Source organism: Stegostoma tigrinum, chromosome 1, assembly GCF_030684315.1.
Source record: "Stegostoma tigrinum isolate sSteTig4 chromosome 1, sSteTig4.hap1, whole genome shotgun sequence".
Taxonomy (NCBI): Eukaryota; Metazoa; Chordata; class Chondrichthyes; order Orectolobiformes; family Stegostomatidae; genus Stegostoma; species Stegostoma tigrinum.
In genome coordinates, this window is record NC_081354.1 from 87,538,252 (window position 1) to 87,556,085 (window position 17,834).

The 17,834-nt window shown below is 41.1% G+C and overlaps 1 protein-coding gene across 4 annotated transcripts in view; it reads right to left on the reverse strand.

Moving 5' to 3' along the window:
* ppargc1a (peroxisome proliferator-activated receptor gamma, coactivator 1 alpha) overlaps positions 1 to 17,834 on the reverse strand; it is a 622,893-nt gene that overhangs the window by 30,597 nt on the left and 574,462 nt on the right. For all 4 annotated transcript variants that reach the window (XM_059646956.1, XM_048540613.2, XM_059646948.1 and 1 more), the window contains 2 exons: positions 15,740 to 15,785; positions 15,557 to 15,630 (listed from right to left, as the gene is read on the reverse strand). In XM_059646956.1, the coding sequence (XP_059502939.1) occupies positions 15,557 to 15,630; positions 15,740 to 15,785 (120 nt within the window). The remainder of the gene's footprint in view (positions 1 to 15,556; positions 15,631 to 15,739; positions 15,786 to 17,834) is intronic.

Consider the following 17,834-nt stretch of genomic DNA (forward strand, 5'->3'; position numbering starts at 1 on the left):
ATTAGTGAATCAGATATGGGTTTTTCCCACAATTGACAATGGATTCATTGTCATCATTAGACTCTTTAATTCCAGATATTTATTGAATTCAAACTTGCACCCAGGTCCCGAGAACATTACCTGGGTCTCTAGATTAACAGTCCAGCAATAATACCACTGGCCATTGCTTTTGACAAGTAGCTCAGTGAGTTTTTTGTTAGCAGCAAGTTGTCAATTAACAGACAGCATTACTTGTTAAATGCCTTGTTGATGGCACAAATTACCTTATTAATATTCAGCTTTTTATTTTACCAAATGGGCCAAACAAGGTCGGTAGCGAGAAAACCCAACATAGAAACAAAGGACCTCCACACCATGTATGGCCACAGATCATCACAGGGCATGATGCCTGAGCACAAGCAACACACCCCTCATCAATGGGCACTAGATTCTGACATTCGCCGACATCTCATGACTATCATGGCACCTCTCCAATAGAGTGGCAGGGCACTTTGAAATCAGACTTCCATTGCATGGTGCATTGGCAGCTAGCATTTAAAAGTTATAGTAGGGACTCTTTGTACATGCAAACATATACTGGAACAGGCTGCATCTCAGAGCTGCTCATTTGCATTCACTCACTTAGCATCTACCTGTGTGCTCACAGCATCCATGCCTTCCCTTGCCATGTTAATGAATGCAACCACACAACCAGGCAACTTGTCTGACTGACAAGCAGTCCTTAGTCAAGGGGCATTGATTTTGCCGTACGTCAGTGTGCTGCAAAAATCTCACATCTGCACCATTGTGCCAGCAGTTTACACAGGAAAAGTACTGTATGTGCTATAAGTAAGGGAGTATTCCTCACTGAAGTTACATAAGTGCCCATCAGTCAGAGGATCCCATGACATGCAAGTCTAGGGCAGCCTCCCATGCCAATCCAGGGAATTGGCTATGGTCAATTGTCTGGTCAGGCATAACCTTGATTAGGAGTTCACGCCTCTACTGTCTGCGAAGTGGATCATATTCAATCCCATGGTTCCATAGCTGGGGCCAGGTCTAAGGCAAATGGGGAAATGTATATTTACCAGTCAGGAATCTGGGCATTTCTTGTCTGGACTGGCCAGTTGGGTCACTGAAGTGAGGGGGTCACATTCAGATCATTGGCTCTGTCTATAGAAATGAACAACAATGTGAGTTCGGGGGTAGGGGGGCAACAGCAGCAGGGGAAGCATAGGGGGTGAGCGGCAGCAGTATAAAGGTGATCACAGCCACAGGAAGGAGACCCAGTAAGTTATCCATCAGGACTGGGGGCTGTAGGTGCAGCATTGAAAATTATGATGGGGGGTGGTAACAGTTTCTTTAAGAGACCATATGGATGAAAAGGACAGCCCATCCATGGGTAAGAGCACCTGATTTCAAGTTTGGGGGTGGGGTTAATGGTTGTTGTGTGAAGTAAATGATCACATTTGGCATGGTCACTTCATACGCCAAGAGCTGGGAGAGGAGGGTGGCCAGGAGCAGGCTTACGTAGATGGGTTTGGTGGGGTGTGAATCCTACTGGTTTATGGGAAGAATTACCAGGGATTCGGATATTTGGGGGCTCACTGACACATTGAGGTGGAGGCTGCAAGCCACTGGCTAAAGAATGTTCATTATCGCCTCCCAACATGCTGGAAGTCAGAACAATATAAATTTAGGGTCAGCACGGTTAGAGACTCAATTGGTGATGGAGAGAGCAGCAGGACACACCAATGTTAGGGCTTTTAAAGGGGAAAAAAAAAATCACACCACAGAACTATGCATTGTACAGAACTTAGAGTTGTGGGGCCTCTATACCCTTGCTATCCATTGCTCTCCCTGTTTGTGTTCCCAGTCATAGACATCACCAACCAATTCATTCACACTAACACTTTGAGAGACAGAGGCTGTGCAAGAATACTGAGTTTGCAAGAAGAAGGATAGAAGTGTTAGCACCATCCAAAACCCCATATTGGGTTTGTCCCTCTTGCTTCCAGATGATACAGTAGGTAGCATTGTCTGTGGCCATGAAATTATGCCTCATGCCGTAACAATCACAGTTGGGCTAACAGACATAGACAAACAACCAGTTACAAGATAAAATTAGTAGCATTGTTAAAACTCTGCAAAATCACATACATTGTCATCCATGCCATGAAACTGCCCACAAAAGGTTTTCATGTTCCTCTCTCTTTCTCTATTTCCTACTGTAATCCTAAGCTCTGCAGCTGGGTGAAGCAAGCCTGGTCGGTGTTGGAGTTCATTATTCCTGGAAGTTTGATTGAGTGATCCAGGGGTGCGACATGCTGTGGGCTTTCATGCCACGGGTCAGTTTATCTTCCTTGGCATGGGCATCCAAGGATTAGAAGACAGTAGGCAGGCTGAAGGTCAAGGTGCCGGGCATCTCTGGAGTGTCCGGGTTAGAAACATCTGACAGATACATGTGGTTCCTCCTCTGGCTAGGTACTTACTGACCTTAATTTCCTTGTGGGGAAGGAGCACCTGGAGTTTGCACCACATTCTTCATCCCTCTCTCATAATGCCTTTGATCTTTATGCCCAAGACTGGGGTGCCAGAGTGCAGGCGTGTGTGCCTTTTCAGCAGATTCTGAGTTTGACATACCAGGCTCTTCTTGGAAGCCTAACTTGTCCATGGAAAGAGTCAGACAGTTGCATGACTTGAAGAAACTCACCCTTGACTCCATCCAAATGTGCAAACCTTCATTCTGAGATGATCATCTCTTGTCCCAGACTCTCCCACAAGGGAATCATCATGCCCCACACTGCCCTGTCAAGTGCCGACGAATTCCATATGTTTCAATCATGTTGCCCCTCATTCTTAGAAGTCCATTGAGTGCAGGCCCAAGCTACTCAACCTTCTCTTATAAAATAGTCCCTCCATATCAGTCTAGTGAATCTTTTCTGGACCACACCAATGCCAACATTAACCCACCTCCCCTCCAATAACGGGCCCAAAATTGTTCACAGTATTCCAGCTGTGGTCTGATCCATGCCCTAAAGAGTTTCAGGAAGTCTTCTCTACCTTTATATTCCATTCCCTTTTATAGGCAGAGAGAGGAGGGGCAGGGATTGCAATATTGATCAAGGAAACCATGACAGCAGTGAGAAGGGTTGACATCTTGGAAGGATTATCAAATGAAGTCATGAAGGTAGAAGCTAAATATACAAAACTGACATGCTGGGTCTGTGCAATAGGCCCCTAAACAGTCAAGGAGAGATAAAAGTTCAAACGTGTAATCACATTTCAAAAAATGCATGAATAATAAGGCAATAATAGTCAGGGATTTTAAATACTCAAATATTAACTGGGATAATTTTAGATTGTAAGATAAGGAGAAAACCAAAGTTGCATCAGGAGAAACATTTTCAGTCAGTACATAAAAAGCCTGAAGGAGGAGACAGTTCTGGACCTAATAGTTGGAAATGAGCCAAGGCAAGTGAAAGGCTTATCAGTAGAGGTATATTTTGGAGACAGTAATCATAACTTAGTTAGATTTAGGATTTTAGAATGGAACAGTATTAGAATGAGCCAGGAATAGAAGTTTTAAACTGGGTAAAGACTAATTTTACTAAGATAAGAAAATGACTTGGACTGGGACTAGCTGCTTGACAATAAAACCATGTCAGAGCAGTGTGAGAGTACACAGCAAATATGTTCTCGTAAGGGCAACAAGATCATGAATCCTGTACGTCAAGGAACATAAAGGCTAGGATTAAGAAAAGAAAAGTAGGCTTACTGAGAGCTCAATACAGCAGGTCCATTGAAAAGAATAAAATGCGCAAGGAGGGAACTCATAAAATAATTAGGAAAGAACTAAGAGTGCATGAGAAAACAGTGGTGAGTAGAATAAAATGAAGCTCAAAAGCAGTTATTTAAAATGTATAAAGAACAAATAATAATTAAGGACCGCGTAGGGTTTATAAAGGGCTAAAGGGATAATCTGCTTGTGGACCCAGAAGAAGAAAGCACAGTCTTCAATGGAAAAGGACGACACAGTAAAATATTACATGAAACAAACTTGGAGAGAGGTGGTACTGGCAAATTTAGCTGCTTTAAAGGTGACTAAAATGCTCAGAGCTGGATGAAATGTAACCAGGACTTTTAAGAGAGATAAGGGAGGAGATATCAAAGGTTTTAGCATTAATTTTCAAATCCTCTATGGCTGTAAGTGAGGTGCCAGAGGATTGGAGGATTCCTAGTGTTGTCCCATTATCAAAAAAGTTTGCCTCCTTCTTTTATCAGTGTCTCATCTGAAAGACAGTACTTCCTACATTGCAGCACTATCTTGTAGGATGACCCTAGATTATGTAGACCAATGCTCTGAACCTACAACATACTAATTTCTCAATCCTTTTCCAATAGTATTATGAGATGTTGACTGAATAATTCCACACTACACAGAAGGCAATCAAGAGTTTAGCTTTTATACATAGAAGTAAAATCTCATTAGTTGTAAAGTTTTAAGCCACTACTCAAAAAAGATGGCTCCATTGCCTGAATTAAAAATTTCACATAGCTAAGTGTTAGCATTTAAATTGTTACTTCTTAAAAATATGTTACTAAAATTAATGAGTTCCATTTCAGACATATGTGACTAGTTCCTTCGTTATATCTTCAGTTATTCTCATCCTTCCTGGAACTTCACATTTAATAACTTCATTGAAGTTTCTGCCCATGCCACAGTCCTGAGATAGTTCTTACAAAGTCACAAAAGACATCCATTATAATTGTAGCAAAGGTAAATGTTTTCTCTTTGTCCTTATCTAGAGTCTTTGACAGGCTTGATCATACCATTTTCCTTTAACACCCTTCCAATGTTGCCCAGTTGGGTGGGATTGCTCTCAACTGGTTCTTTTCTCAAACATCTGTGAACACAGTCAGATAATTAATTTCAATGGCATCTTCCAGCATCTGTTTTGTAACCTCTGATGTTCCCGGGAATCAATCTTTTAACTTCCCTTTCCTATTTCCCATCTACATGCTGCCAGTGACATCATCTGAAGGCACAGCATTAGTTTTCACATTTACAATGATGATACTCAGCAGTAATTCACCGCTATCTCTCTCAACTCCTTCACTGTTGCTAGATTACTTATCTGACATCCAGTATTGGATGAGCAGAATTTACTCCAAATAAATATTGGTAAGAGTCATGACCAGAGGGCATGGAGAAAGTCAAGTGGTTTTGAGTTAAGGAATGTCTTGATTTAAAAATTCTCAAGAGTGTTTTTAAATGTCTTCATGGCTCCACCCCTCCCTGTCTATGTAAACTTATCTATCCCAGTTCCACAATCTTCTCTGATATCTGCGCTCCTCCAGTTCTAACTTCCTGTGAATCCTCACTTTTAATTGCTGTACCACCATTGTTGGTTGTACCTTCAGTTGCCTAGATGCCAGGTTCTGGAATACCCTCCCTCAGTCTCTCTCTCTCTCTCTCTCTCTATTTCGCTTTCATCATTTAACAGGCTTGTGCAAGAGGTTCTGTCTTGATCAAGCTTTTGGTCAGCTGGCATTGTTCACTTTATGTGGCTTGGTGTCATACATTATTTTACAATGCTCCTGAACAGCAACCTGGCATATTTCAATGTGTTAATGGGGCTAGGTAAATAGAAAAAAAAAGTTTCATCAATCATACCTTCATAAGCATAATCATCTCTCTCAAGTGATCAAGTCAGACTTTGAATTTGACATATTCTTAAATCAATGCATAAACATAGGAGCTCTGCAGTTTTTGTTCTGAGATGCAATGACGAAACCAGTGATACGTTTGCAGCTAGATAAGTGTCACAGTAGACCTGTGGTATCTCATGCCACAAATACTCATTTACACAGAACAGTTCCCAATAAAGTCTTACCTTTAAGTTAAAGTCAGTCACACATGAGAATCTTGTGGCATGCAGTTCACAACAGTAACGTGCATATTTGGCTTTGTATAGTTGCATTTAAAGTCAGTGATTTTCTTTGTTTAAGTTTAGAGCATGAGGGAGGACATCAGAAAATTGTACACTTCTATGGAGACTTGGAACTGGTACAAGTGAGTCAGTGGTGATTAGGTATTAGGGATCAGCGGTATGGAACATGAGGAGAGGGCTCTAATCCAGGCAACACAGAGGAGTTGGGGTCACAGAACACCAAAGTGAGAAGAGTCTATTATCCTGGGTATGGTGGGGGTGGAATGCCAGAGATGGTCTTCAAGATAAGAATATGAGGGGTCTAAAAGGCTACTTCAGTACTATCAAAATATGTGTCCATCTCAGGGTATTTATGTTGGAAGAATGCTTACTGAGCTTTGAGTTCCTCAATAACATTTTAATTAGCCCTACTGAGATTTTTCTCTGAACATTGTATTTTACAATATATGAAGGGAAAGGCCAGCTGAGTCAGCAAGGATAGCCGCATAGCCATGTCAAACAAAGTGGCAAGTTCAACACTGAACATTAATATGAATACACAATAAAGAGGTTGTTTCTTCTAATCAAGAATTTAGAAAAAAAAGGAGGCTCAGCCTCAGGACATTGAGTCACTGAGTTATATAGCATGAAAACGGACCCTTCGGTCCTACCAGTCCATGCCAACCATAATCTCACACTAAACTAGGCCCAACTGCATGTGTTTGGCCCATATCTGTCCAAACATTTTGTATACATGTACCTATCCAAAAGTCTTTTAAATGTTGTAACTGGACCTGCATTACCACTTCCTGTGGAAGTTCATTCCATAGACAAACAACTCTGTGTAGAAAAGAATTGCTCTCATGTCTTTTTTAAAATCTTTCTCCTCTCATTAAAAATATGCCTCCTCGTCTTGAAATTCCCCACCCTAGGGAAAAGGCACTCCCATACACCATATCTATAACCCTCATGATTTTATAAACCTCTGAAAGGTTACCCCTCAACCTCCTACACACCAGTGAAAAAAATCGCAGCCTATCCAGTCCATCCTTTAACTCAAACCCTCCATTCCCAGCAACATTTTATTAAATCTCTTCTGAACCTTCTCCAGTTTAATAACATCTTTCTTATAAGAGGGTGACCAGAACTGGACATAGTTCTCCAAAAGAGACCTCATCAACATCCCATAAAACCTCAACATTACATCCTGACTCCTATGCACAAAAGCTCAAAGCATTGAAGGCAAGTGTGCTAAATGCCTTCTCAACAACCCTGTCTACATGTGATGCAAATTTCAAAGAAGTACGTACTTGAACCCTTAGGTCTCTCTGTTCTACAGCACTACTCAAGACCCTATGTTTAATTTAATTAATCCTGCCCTTGTCTGTTCTACCAAAATGCAATACCTTGCATTTATTCAAATTAAACTCCATTTGCCAATCCTCAGTCCATTGACCCAATTGATCAAGATTCTTTGAAATCTTAGAAAAATTCCTTCACTGTCCATATACAACCGATTTTCCATCTGCAAATTTACTCAACATTCCTTTTATATTCTCGTCTAAATCATTTGTGTAAATGACAACAAAAGACCCAGCGCTGATCCCTGTGGAACACTACTGGTAACAAACCTCCAGTCCGAAAAACAAACCACCACCACCACCACTCTCTGTCTACTGCTGTTAGGCCAATTTTATATCTGATTTTGCAAGCTCACAACGAGATCTAGGTGTTCTTGTACATCAGTCAATGAAAGCAAGCATGCAGGTACAGCAGGCAGTGAAGAAAGCTAATAGCATGCTGGCCTTCATCACAACAGGAATTGAGTATAGGAGCAAAGAGGTCCTTCTGCAGCTGTACAGGGCCCTGGTGAGGCCGTACCTGGAGTACTGTGTGCAGTTTTGGTCTCCCAATTTGAGGAAGGACATTCTTGCTATTGAGGGAGTGCAGTGTAGGTTCACAAGGTCAATTCCCGGAATGGCAGGACTATCATATGTTGAAAGATTGGAGCAACTGGGCTTGTATACTCTTGAGTTTAGAAGGATGAGAGGGGATCTGATTGAGACGTATAAGATTATTAAGGGATTGGACACTGTGGAGGCAGGAAGCATGTTTCCGCTGATGGGTGAGTCCAGGACCAGAGGACACAGTTTAAAAATAAGGGGTAGGCCATTTAGAACAGAGTTGAGGAAAAACTTCTTCACCCAGAGAGTGGTGGACATATGGAATGCTCTGCCCCAGAAGGCAGTGGAGGCCAACTCTCTGGATGCTTTCAAGAAAGAGACAGACAGAGCTCTTAAAGATAGTGGAATCAAGGGTTATGGGTATAAGGCAGGAACAGGATACTGATTGTGGATGATCAGCCATGATCATAATGAATGGTGGTGCTGGCTCGAAGGGCCGAATGGCATACTTCAGCACCTATTGTCTATAGTCTCATCCTGAATCCCACATGATGTACCTGTACTCATTAGTCTACCATGCGGAACCTTGTTAAAGGCTTTACTAAAGTCCATGTTTACCACTTTGCCCTCATCAATCTGTAGAGCTGGATGAACACAACAGGCCAAGCAGCACCAGAGGAGAGGAAAGTTGCTGTTTCGGGTCTGGGCCCTTCTTCAGAAATTGGGGAGGGGAAGGGGGTTCTGAAATAAATAGAGAGAGAGGGAGAGGCAGATGGAAGATGGATAAAGGAGCATAAAGGTGGAGAGGAGATGAACAGATCAAGGAGGTAGGGATGGAGCAGTAAAAGGTGAGTGTAGGTGGGGAGTTGGGGTGGGGGTTGGTCAGTCCAGGGAAGACGGAGAGATCAAGGAGGCGGAGATGAGGCTGGTAGGTAGGAGGTAAGGGTGGGGTTAAGGTCTCTCCTCATCGATCTTCTTGGTTAATTTGTCAAAAAACTCAGTCAAGCTTGTGAGATATGATTTCCCTTGCACAAATCCATACTGACTATCTGTAATCATTCCTTGCATCTCCAAATGCATACAAATCCAATCTTTCAGAATCACCTTAACAGCTTACCCACCACTGAAGTCTGACTCACTGTTCCCAATCTTCTCTTTTACATCCCTTCTTAAACAAAGGCACTACATTAGCCAGTCATCCAGGACTTCCAGTCGCAAATACTTATTGATGATACAAATACCTAATTTCCTCCCTAACTTCCCCAATCATCTAGGAACAAGATGAAGGGAAATGTCTTTATTCAGGCAGCTGTGAATCTTCAGAAATCCTCACTCAGAGGATCTCAGATGCTCCACAATTAATTGTTTTCAAGGCTGAAACAAATAGATCTTTGGTCACTCAAAGGATATGGGTGTAAAAATGGAACTGAGAGAGAAGATCGGTCATTATCATATTAAAAGGTGGATCAAGCTCAAAGTACTGTATGGTCTACTCCTGCGTCTATCATTTGTTAATTATATTTTGGGACCACTGATCACTATTTGTCTAATTATAAACCAAAAGAACTGTGGATGCTGTGAAACAGAAACAAAAACAAAGTTTCTGGAAAAGCTCAGCAGGTCTGGCAGCATCTTTGAAGGAACAAAACATTTCAGGTCTGGTGACCCTGCCTCAGAACTCAACTTTTCAGAACCAGTTCTGATGAAGTGTCACTGGACCTAAAACGTTTTCTCTGTTTTTTCGTTCACAGATGTGCTGAGCTTTTCCAGCAACTTTGTTTTTGTTCATCTAATTGTGCGGGTCAAGAGTTTTAAGATAGGAAAGAACTTGTAAAGTCTAAGAGCAAAAATAAACATAAGGGTCATTATATCTAATCCAACTAAACACTTCCATCGTAGTTTTCAACAGTATTCTACTTCATGTTTCAACTGTTCCAATTAGATATGCAATATTTTTATTATATCACCTAAGTTGGATGTACTGTGCCATAAAGAATACATTTTAAATCTGTTTTAACTCCTAAAGTGATTGTTCGAAGTGTTACAACTATTACATGTTAATGTGATAATGGGAACTGCAGATGCTGGAGAATCCAAGATAGTAAAATGTGAGGCTGGATGAACACAGCAGGCCCAGCAGCATCTCAGGAGCACAAAAGCTGACGTTTCGGGCCTAGACCCTTCTGTGCTAATTTTATGTGGAAAATATGCAGAAAGATTGCTTGGAATGCTGAAGTCTCTCATAAGAGGGATACATTCCTCATAACATGGCTCGCTATTGAATATTCATTTTAGACGAGTGTTTTGTGTAACAGTAATGTTGAAAAAAAACAATAATAATGAAACAAAATAGCAAAGACATATCACAATGTTTATAAATTACCAGACAATGTGTAAAACTTAAAATCCAATTTGAGCTTTCATGGTTGGTTTGATGAGCATTTATATGAGGGAACAGAACTTTATTTAGAAACAGCATCTAGTCACCATATCTTAATCCTAATTATCATAAGCTCCAATATTTTCATTTTAAAGCATGAAAAGTTCTTTCTATTTAATTAACAATATCAAGATAGCACTGAATATTTAATTTTACATTAATTTTGATTTACAACTAACACTTAGATTAAAGGAAAATTTTATGGTAAGCATACGGTTACTTAAAAATTAAACACAGTGATGTTGTTTACTATGAAAACTACATTCTGTGTACATTTAAGGCCTTTCATTTCACCAGTACACATGCTTCATTAAGCACATGTATTTGCTCAGATATCCTATATTACTGGTACCCAATGTTGTCTGCGGCTGATGGCTGATGACTCTAAGGGACATTTTATTTTTATTTATTGTAATGCTCGAACTTTAGTGGTGAAAACCTCTTTCTGACCTCCACCTCTCCATCTCTAGTCCAGGAGTTCCCAAACATAAGTCTCTGGTGCTCACACTCATGTACCACTATTCACCTTCCCACTGTTCAGTTCTTTTCTCAAAGGCACACAATTGAGTTTCAGTTGTACCTACTTGCAACAAGTGTAGGACAGAAACACTGCATGATTGGAGGAGCAGCGAGCAGTGAAAAGGTTAGTGGCGGCATATAGGCTTGAGCACTAGTGTGATATCAATACAAAGCCAGCAGCTGCTGAGTTGCTCCTTCAAAGTAAGTAAAGGCCACTTGACTCACAGCCCAATCTGGAACCATCTCACAAAGGAATGAGGGGGAATAGGGAGCTGGAAAGATGGGATGCTGAGTGTGAGAGTTAATGATGGGGGAGTAATAGTAGGAACATTTAGGGGACAGTGATCATAGTATAATACGTTTTAGGATGAGCTGCGCCAGATAGATTGGAATCAAAGTTTGGCACAAAGCACTGTAGCTGAACAACGGACTTCTTTTAAAATGTATCTGAGATAATGGGAACTGCAGATGCTGGAGAATCCAAAATAACAAAGTGTAGAGCTGGATGAATACAGCAGGCCAAGCAGCATCTTAGGAGCACAAAAGCTGACGTTTCGGGTCTAGGCCCTTCATCAGAAAAAAATGTAGATGGTTTGGGCACAATAATGGTGTAGTCCCTCAAAAAGAAAAGGTAGGACATAGAAATTCCAAATTATTTGGATGACAGAGAAGATAGTAATTAAGTTAAAGAAGAAAATATGCACTTAGAGAGAAGTCAGTTAGGAAATACAATTGAGATTCAGACTAAGAACGAAAGCTTCATTAGGGAAATATAAAAGCAAAAACAAGAAGTGAAGTAGAATTATGAAAAAAGACTGACAGCTAAAGGCAATCTTAAAGTCTTCCATAAGCACATCAAAATAAAAATAATGCTAAAAGAAGAGTTGGGTCAATTAGCAGTCAAAAGAGGGATTTATATTTAAAGGCAAGAGACAAGGCTGAGGTATTAAATTAATATTTGGTGCCTATCTTTGTGTACGCAGTAAATACTGGCTATGCCATGGTGGCAGAGGAGGAACCTCAGTCTCTGGAACAATTTGAAATTGGCAAGGAGGAGTGACTGCAGCACTTAAAGCTGATTAGGCACAGGGACTACATGAGATACATACAGAGTGTACACTGAGACAGGGATTGAGTTTAAAAACAGGGAGGTTATGATGCAGATAACAAGGTGTGGATCTGGATGAACATAGCAGGTCAGGCAGCATCACACAAGTAGGAGAGCTGATGTTTCAGGTCTGGACCCTTCATCAGAAATGGGGGAGGGAAAGGGGGTTTTGATTGTGTTCATCTAGCTCTACGCCTTGTTATCTCAGGCTCCAGCATTGGCAGTTTCTACTATCTCTGAGGTTGTGCTGCAGCTGTATAGGGTGCTTGTGAGGCCACACCTGGAGTATTTTGTACAGTTTCAGTCTTTAACTTGAGAAAGGAGGTACTGGCACTGGATACGGCACAGAGGACATTCACAAGGTTGATTTCGAAGGTGGGAGGGTTGGCTTATGAGGAGAGATTCAGTAGACTGGGACTACGCTCATTGGAAAATTCCTTAACGTATTTGCAGAAGTACTAAAGAGTAACTAGGGAGAGAATGGCCCCCTTAAAAGATCAACAAGGTTATCTGTGTGGAACTGCAGTGGATGAGTGAGATACTGAACAAATATTTCAGTCAGCTTTTACATGAAGGATACAGAAGCCAGAGAACTTGGAGAAACAACTGGTGATACCTTAAAGTGTCCATTTTACAGAGGAGTAGGTGCTGGACATTTTGCTCTTGCCTGCCTTGACTGTTCAACTTGTTCTTGGCTGAGCTGCACCAGCCTCAGGCTGATTTCTTTTCTCATGATCTCTTTAGCATCCTCCCCCACCCCCACCCCCTGTGCACTACTAATTTAAAACCTGCCAAATAGCACTAGCAAACTGTCCCCTTGCAATTCAGGTGCAATCTGTCCTTCTTATACAGGTCACTTGTACCCTAGAGAGATTCCAATGATCCGAAAATGTGAATCTATCTCCCCTGGACCAGCTCCTCAGCCACGCACTCTTCTGTTCTATCCTCCTATTCCTACTCTCACTAGCATGCGGCACTTGGAGTAATCCAGATATTCCTACCCTTGAGGACCCACTTTTTAACCTCCTGCTTAACTTCCTATATTCTTTCTTCAGAACTCTGTTCCTTTGTCTTCCTATATTGTTGGTACCAGCATCTACAATGACCTCCTGCTTGTTACTCTCTCCTTTGAGAATATTCTGTGCCAAACCCAGGACATCCTCCACCTTTGCACCAGGGAGGCAATACGTCATTCTGATGTCTCACTGTTAGCTGCAGGAATATCTGTCTCTGCCCTGACTATACAGTCCCCTACCACAATTGATAGCATGGAACCTGATATATCTCTCTTTACAGTAGAGCCTGTCTTGGTATCAGTAAGCTGGCTGTCAGTGATAAATTCCCCTTAGAGTCGATCATCTCTACATTTTCCAAAACCACACACTTATTTGAGATGTGGATAGCCACAGAAGACTCCTGCGCTACCTGCCTACCATCCCCCCTACCTCTCCCTGAGGTAACCCATCTATTCGATTGTATCGGTGGTTTTTCTACTTTCTTGAAACTGCCATCCATCACACCCTCTGGCTCCAGTAAATTCCTCATTGCCTCTAACTGCTGCTCCAACCAATTCATGCAGTCCAATAAAATTCACAACCAAATACACCTCATGCAGACATAATCATCAGGAACATTGAAATTTTCCCTAATCTCCCACATCCAATAGGAACAGCACATCACTCTACTAAAGGCCATCTCTGCACCTTAACAATCGACAGACCAAGAAAATAGCATAGTCTTACTGCTCCAAAAACACTGCTAATAACTTAATGCTTATGTTTTATATTAAAAAATGTTTAATCAATAAACAGATCTCAGTAAAACATATATTTAAAAAATCCTCACTCTAGTCACAATTGTATCGGCGGTTTTTCTACTTTCTTGAAACTGCCATCCATCACATCCTCTGGCTCCAGTAAATTCCTCATTGCCTCTAACTGCTGCTAAAAATTGATTTATAAAAAAGATTAAAATTTATGTTTTATGAGATTTAAAAACAAGTACTAAGCTGATCCCCAACTGTGATTAGTTCCATTAGTGAGGTATCTCCAAGATCAGCTGTGAAATTTCACTGTTTCCAGGGATGCCTAACCTGAAGAAGTTACCCTCCTCCCTCCGGAAGCTCTCTGATGAAGGGTCTAGGCCCGAAACGTCAGCTTTTGTGCTCCTGAGATGCTGCTGGGCTTGCTGTGTTCATCCAGCCTCACATTTTATTAACTTAGCTGATCCCCAACTGCGATTAGTTCCATTAGTGAGGTATCTCCAAAATCAGCTGTGAAATTTCACTGTTTGTTGTCTTTCCATGACCAAACTCCGAGTTCTAGAGATGTTAGTAACTTCACAGCCAGTCAGCTGTGGAAATTCACGGCTCGCTTTCTTTCTTGAACTCTAGAGCCATTCTCTGACCAACCCTGCCAAGTGGTCTCCTGCTCTCTCTCTTTCTCTCCTGGTTAAAGTTACGCTGTTTTTATCTTTTCTTCGAGTTCCAAAAGTAAAGCAAAAACTTATAAAACAGTAATCACAGTTCCAAGAAATCGAGGAAATCAGCTTCAGCACTGAAAAAAAACCTCAAAAAATGGAGCAGCTCTTAAAGACACGATTCTCTCTCATCCACCATTTTGGGATATTATCTTAAGAACTATTTATCGTAAGTAGTTCGGGTCTTGAATGCACTGCTTGGAAGTGCAGTGGAGACAGGGTCAATTCAGGCATTTGAGGGCATTGTATAATTATCTAAGTAGAAACAATGTGCAAAGTTACAAGGAAAAGGCAGGAGGCTAGCACGAAGTTAAAATGTAGACACAGTGAGGGAAATGGCCTCCTTCACTGTAATAATTCCGTTATTCTGTTTAGGAAAGAGGTGATGCTGACTGCATGAGTGACAAGGAGAAGGACCTGCAAAGTTAGTAAGGGTGAAGTTGGTGGGGGGGGGGGTAGTGGTGGAAGTTTGGTGGAATGGGGGTTCATCATATTTCTGTTAGCTCGCTAATGTTTTCAGAACATGCTGATCAACGTTATGCAATTTGTTTTATTATTAAACTATTAACAAATAATATAGCCGAGGTATTTAAATTATCTTCAAATATACCATTAAGCATATTATGAACACAGGAAAAAAATGCACAAAGTTTGCTTCCAATGGTCATACAACATGACATCAGATGGTTTGAGCATTTTTTTTAACCAATCTTTTCAGTTGTAGTTATTTTCACCAGTTCAAACATGTTATGACACATCTCCAGAACAGGTGGTCCTTGAACCAAACCTGCCAGGCCAGATGTACAGCCAAGCCACAACCATTGTGCCACGAGAACATGTCTTCGTAATTGTAAACTTCCTGCTCACTTGAAGGGTAGTTAAAGCATAAACTGCCTGTAGAGGTACACAAAAGGTTCATAAATCTGAATACTTTGGATATCATTGTTCTATTACATAATGTGTCTACCAAGTAACATGAATAGCCATTAACATTTTTGTAAAATACAGCAATGAAAACCTAGCAGTGCAGAAATATACAGATGGTAGCATAAACCAGCTTGGAAAATATATCATGGAATCTTCTATTTGAAATAATATGAGAATTTGGAAAATATGACCTCAGCACTGAACAGTGATTCATTTTCGACAGAACAATCAATTGCAGAAGTAATAGTAAAGCATTAATATGTCTTACCAGCAGTACCAGGGAGATGGACACTTAGGGTACGTTCAATAGTCTTGGTCTCAAATGGGGAACCCTTAGGATCACTGAAAAAGTCATTTTGTCCTTTTAACGGTTTGATTATTTTGTATTAAAAATCAAACGCTTTGCTTTCTTCAAGTATGAGCAGTTCTAAAATATTTTACAAACACTTACTTTGATGATTCTGGTGTCAAAGGCAGGGACAGAGTCGTTGGTCGATCTGTAAAAGAAAAAAACAGAAACATTTTACTTACTAAACTAAATCATGGTGGACATTTCCCTTTCTTGGTGTGGTGTGAGCATTGGGGAGACTCGAGGGATGTAACAAAAAAGTTTTGCAATCTTTCCCTTAAGCCTGAAGTGATAAAATCAGAATTTCACCTCTGAACAGCAACAATAGTAAACTTTTTATTAACCACCAGGGGACCAGCAGTGTACTGGTTGATCAAACATTTTGGACAATCAAGAGGTAAACATAACCTCATTAAACCTTGACTAAGTAAATCTTCAAGAGATCAACATCCCTCAAAAAATCTATGTAAAAACATTAACACACTTCCTAAAATCAATGTAAAAACACACATAGTCAGTATTAGAAATGTAATGCAAGTGGTATACACACATCATGTATTTTATTTACAGCATAAATTTTGGACATTTTGACAGATCACAGTATTTGAGGTATTTAATTATTGCCAGTTTATCAACAGTACTGGATGATAAGGTGCCGGTTAAAACAAGGCTACCATATTTCCATGTATTTGCATCTCACTAACGCCTCACTTCACCATATTTATATGTCACTTCCAATTCTCTTTCTTTACCAAGAAAATAAATGTCATGAATTCTTGACGTAAATGACAGCAGATGCATGGACACTACAGCTCTCAGATTCCTTGCCATGGCCATCTTCCACCTGTTTCTTCACCACAATATTTTGCATGCCCTAAAGAGCACTATCTTCCTCAACCTTTCATGGCATGGTGGCTCAGTGATTAGCACTGCAGCCTCACAGTGCCAGGGTCCCGGGTTCAACTCCAGCCTCGGATGACTGTCTGTGTGGAGTTTGCACATTCTCCCCGTGTCTGCGTGGGTTTCCTCCCACAGTCCAAAGATGTGTAGGCTAGGTGCGGCCATGCTAAATTGCCCGTGGTGTTCAGGGCTGTGTGGGTTATAGGGAGGTGGGTGGGATGCTTCAAGGGGTGGTGTGAACTTGTTGGGCAGAAGGGCCTGTTTCCACACTGTAGGTAATCTAATCTTTGCAAGTTGACATTGACAAGCCAGTAGCATCAGCATATTTACTCTAGGGCTAACTTTCACACCACTTTGGCTTTTCAAAACTTTCGTTTGTAGCTTAAGCACTCCTACAACTTGCATGATTCTGCCATGTTGCTTTGCACAAAGGGCCACGGGTACAACTCCTCCATCTGCACAGGACACATGGCTCCTTGGCTTGCTTTCTTATTGCTGTTCAATTCGCGCTTACTTGGAGATTGCCAGCCTCCTCCTACTTCACATTGCTTTCTTAGAGCACCTGCCTTCAGGCATTGACATAGAGGCTGCCAGGCTATGTGTGAGTCTCATTGCATTTTAGGAATCAGGATCCTCAGGGCTCAATTACAGACTGCCAACCTTTGTGGTTTACGTTGCCTCTGGTACACAGGCTTTTCAGTGCTCAGTTAGAGGTTGTCAGTCTCTGTGGCTTGCATTGATTTTTAGTGCACAGACAGAGGTAGACAACCTGTAACAATTTTGAACACTGATCGGTCAAGAAGGTGATATGTCGCTTTGTGGTGCCACACTACATCAGCGACACACCTGCAGTATGCAACAGCAGTTTACACTGCAAAAACACAGCACATGCTTCAAGCAAATTGCCATTGTGACATTCAAAGGAGAGTAGTTTTTTTTTAAGTGGATCATGGTCAAATGACCAATCAGTTCTGTCCTGTCAAGTCAGTCCTTGGGGTTTTCTGAATAATGGTTACAGGAGTTATCAGTAGACAGTACATGCAATCCTAGGGAGGGCAGAGACTCAAGTCTGGGCGTGAACATCATTGTAAGAATTTGCTAAGGGAACAGTCATTGAGATATTGAGCAGTTCTAGTTAGAAGCATGGTACCTTATAAAAATAAAGAGGAAACTGCGAACTCCAAGTCGGGACGTTCTCATGGTCACTCAATCCTCTAGATGGAGAGGCATAGGGCCATCAAAGATATCGGAATTTCCAAAGTCATGGGTTCTTGGGGCAAAATATAGTATAAAGGAG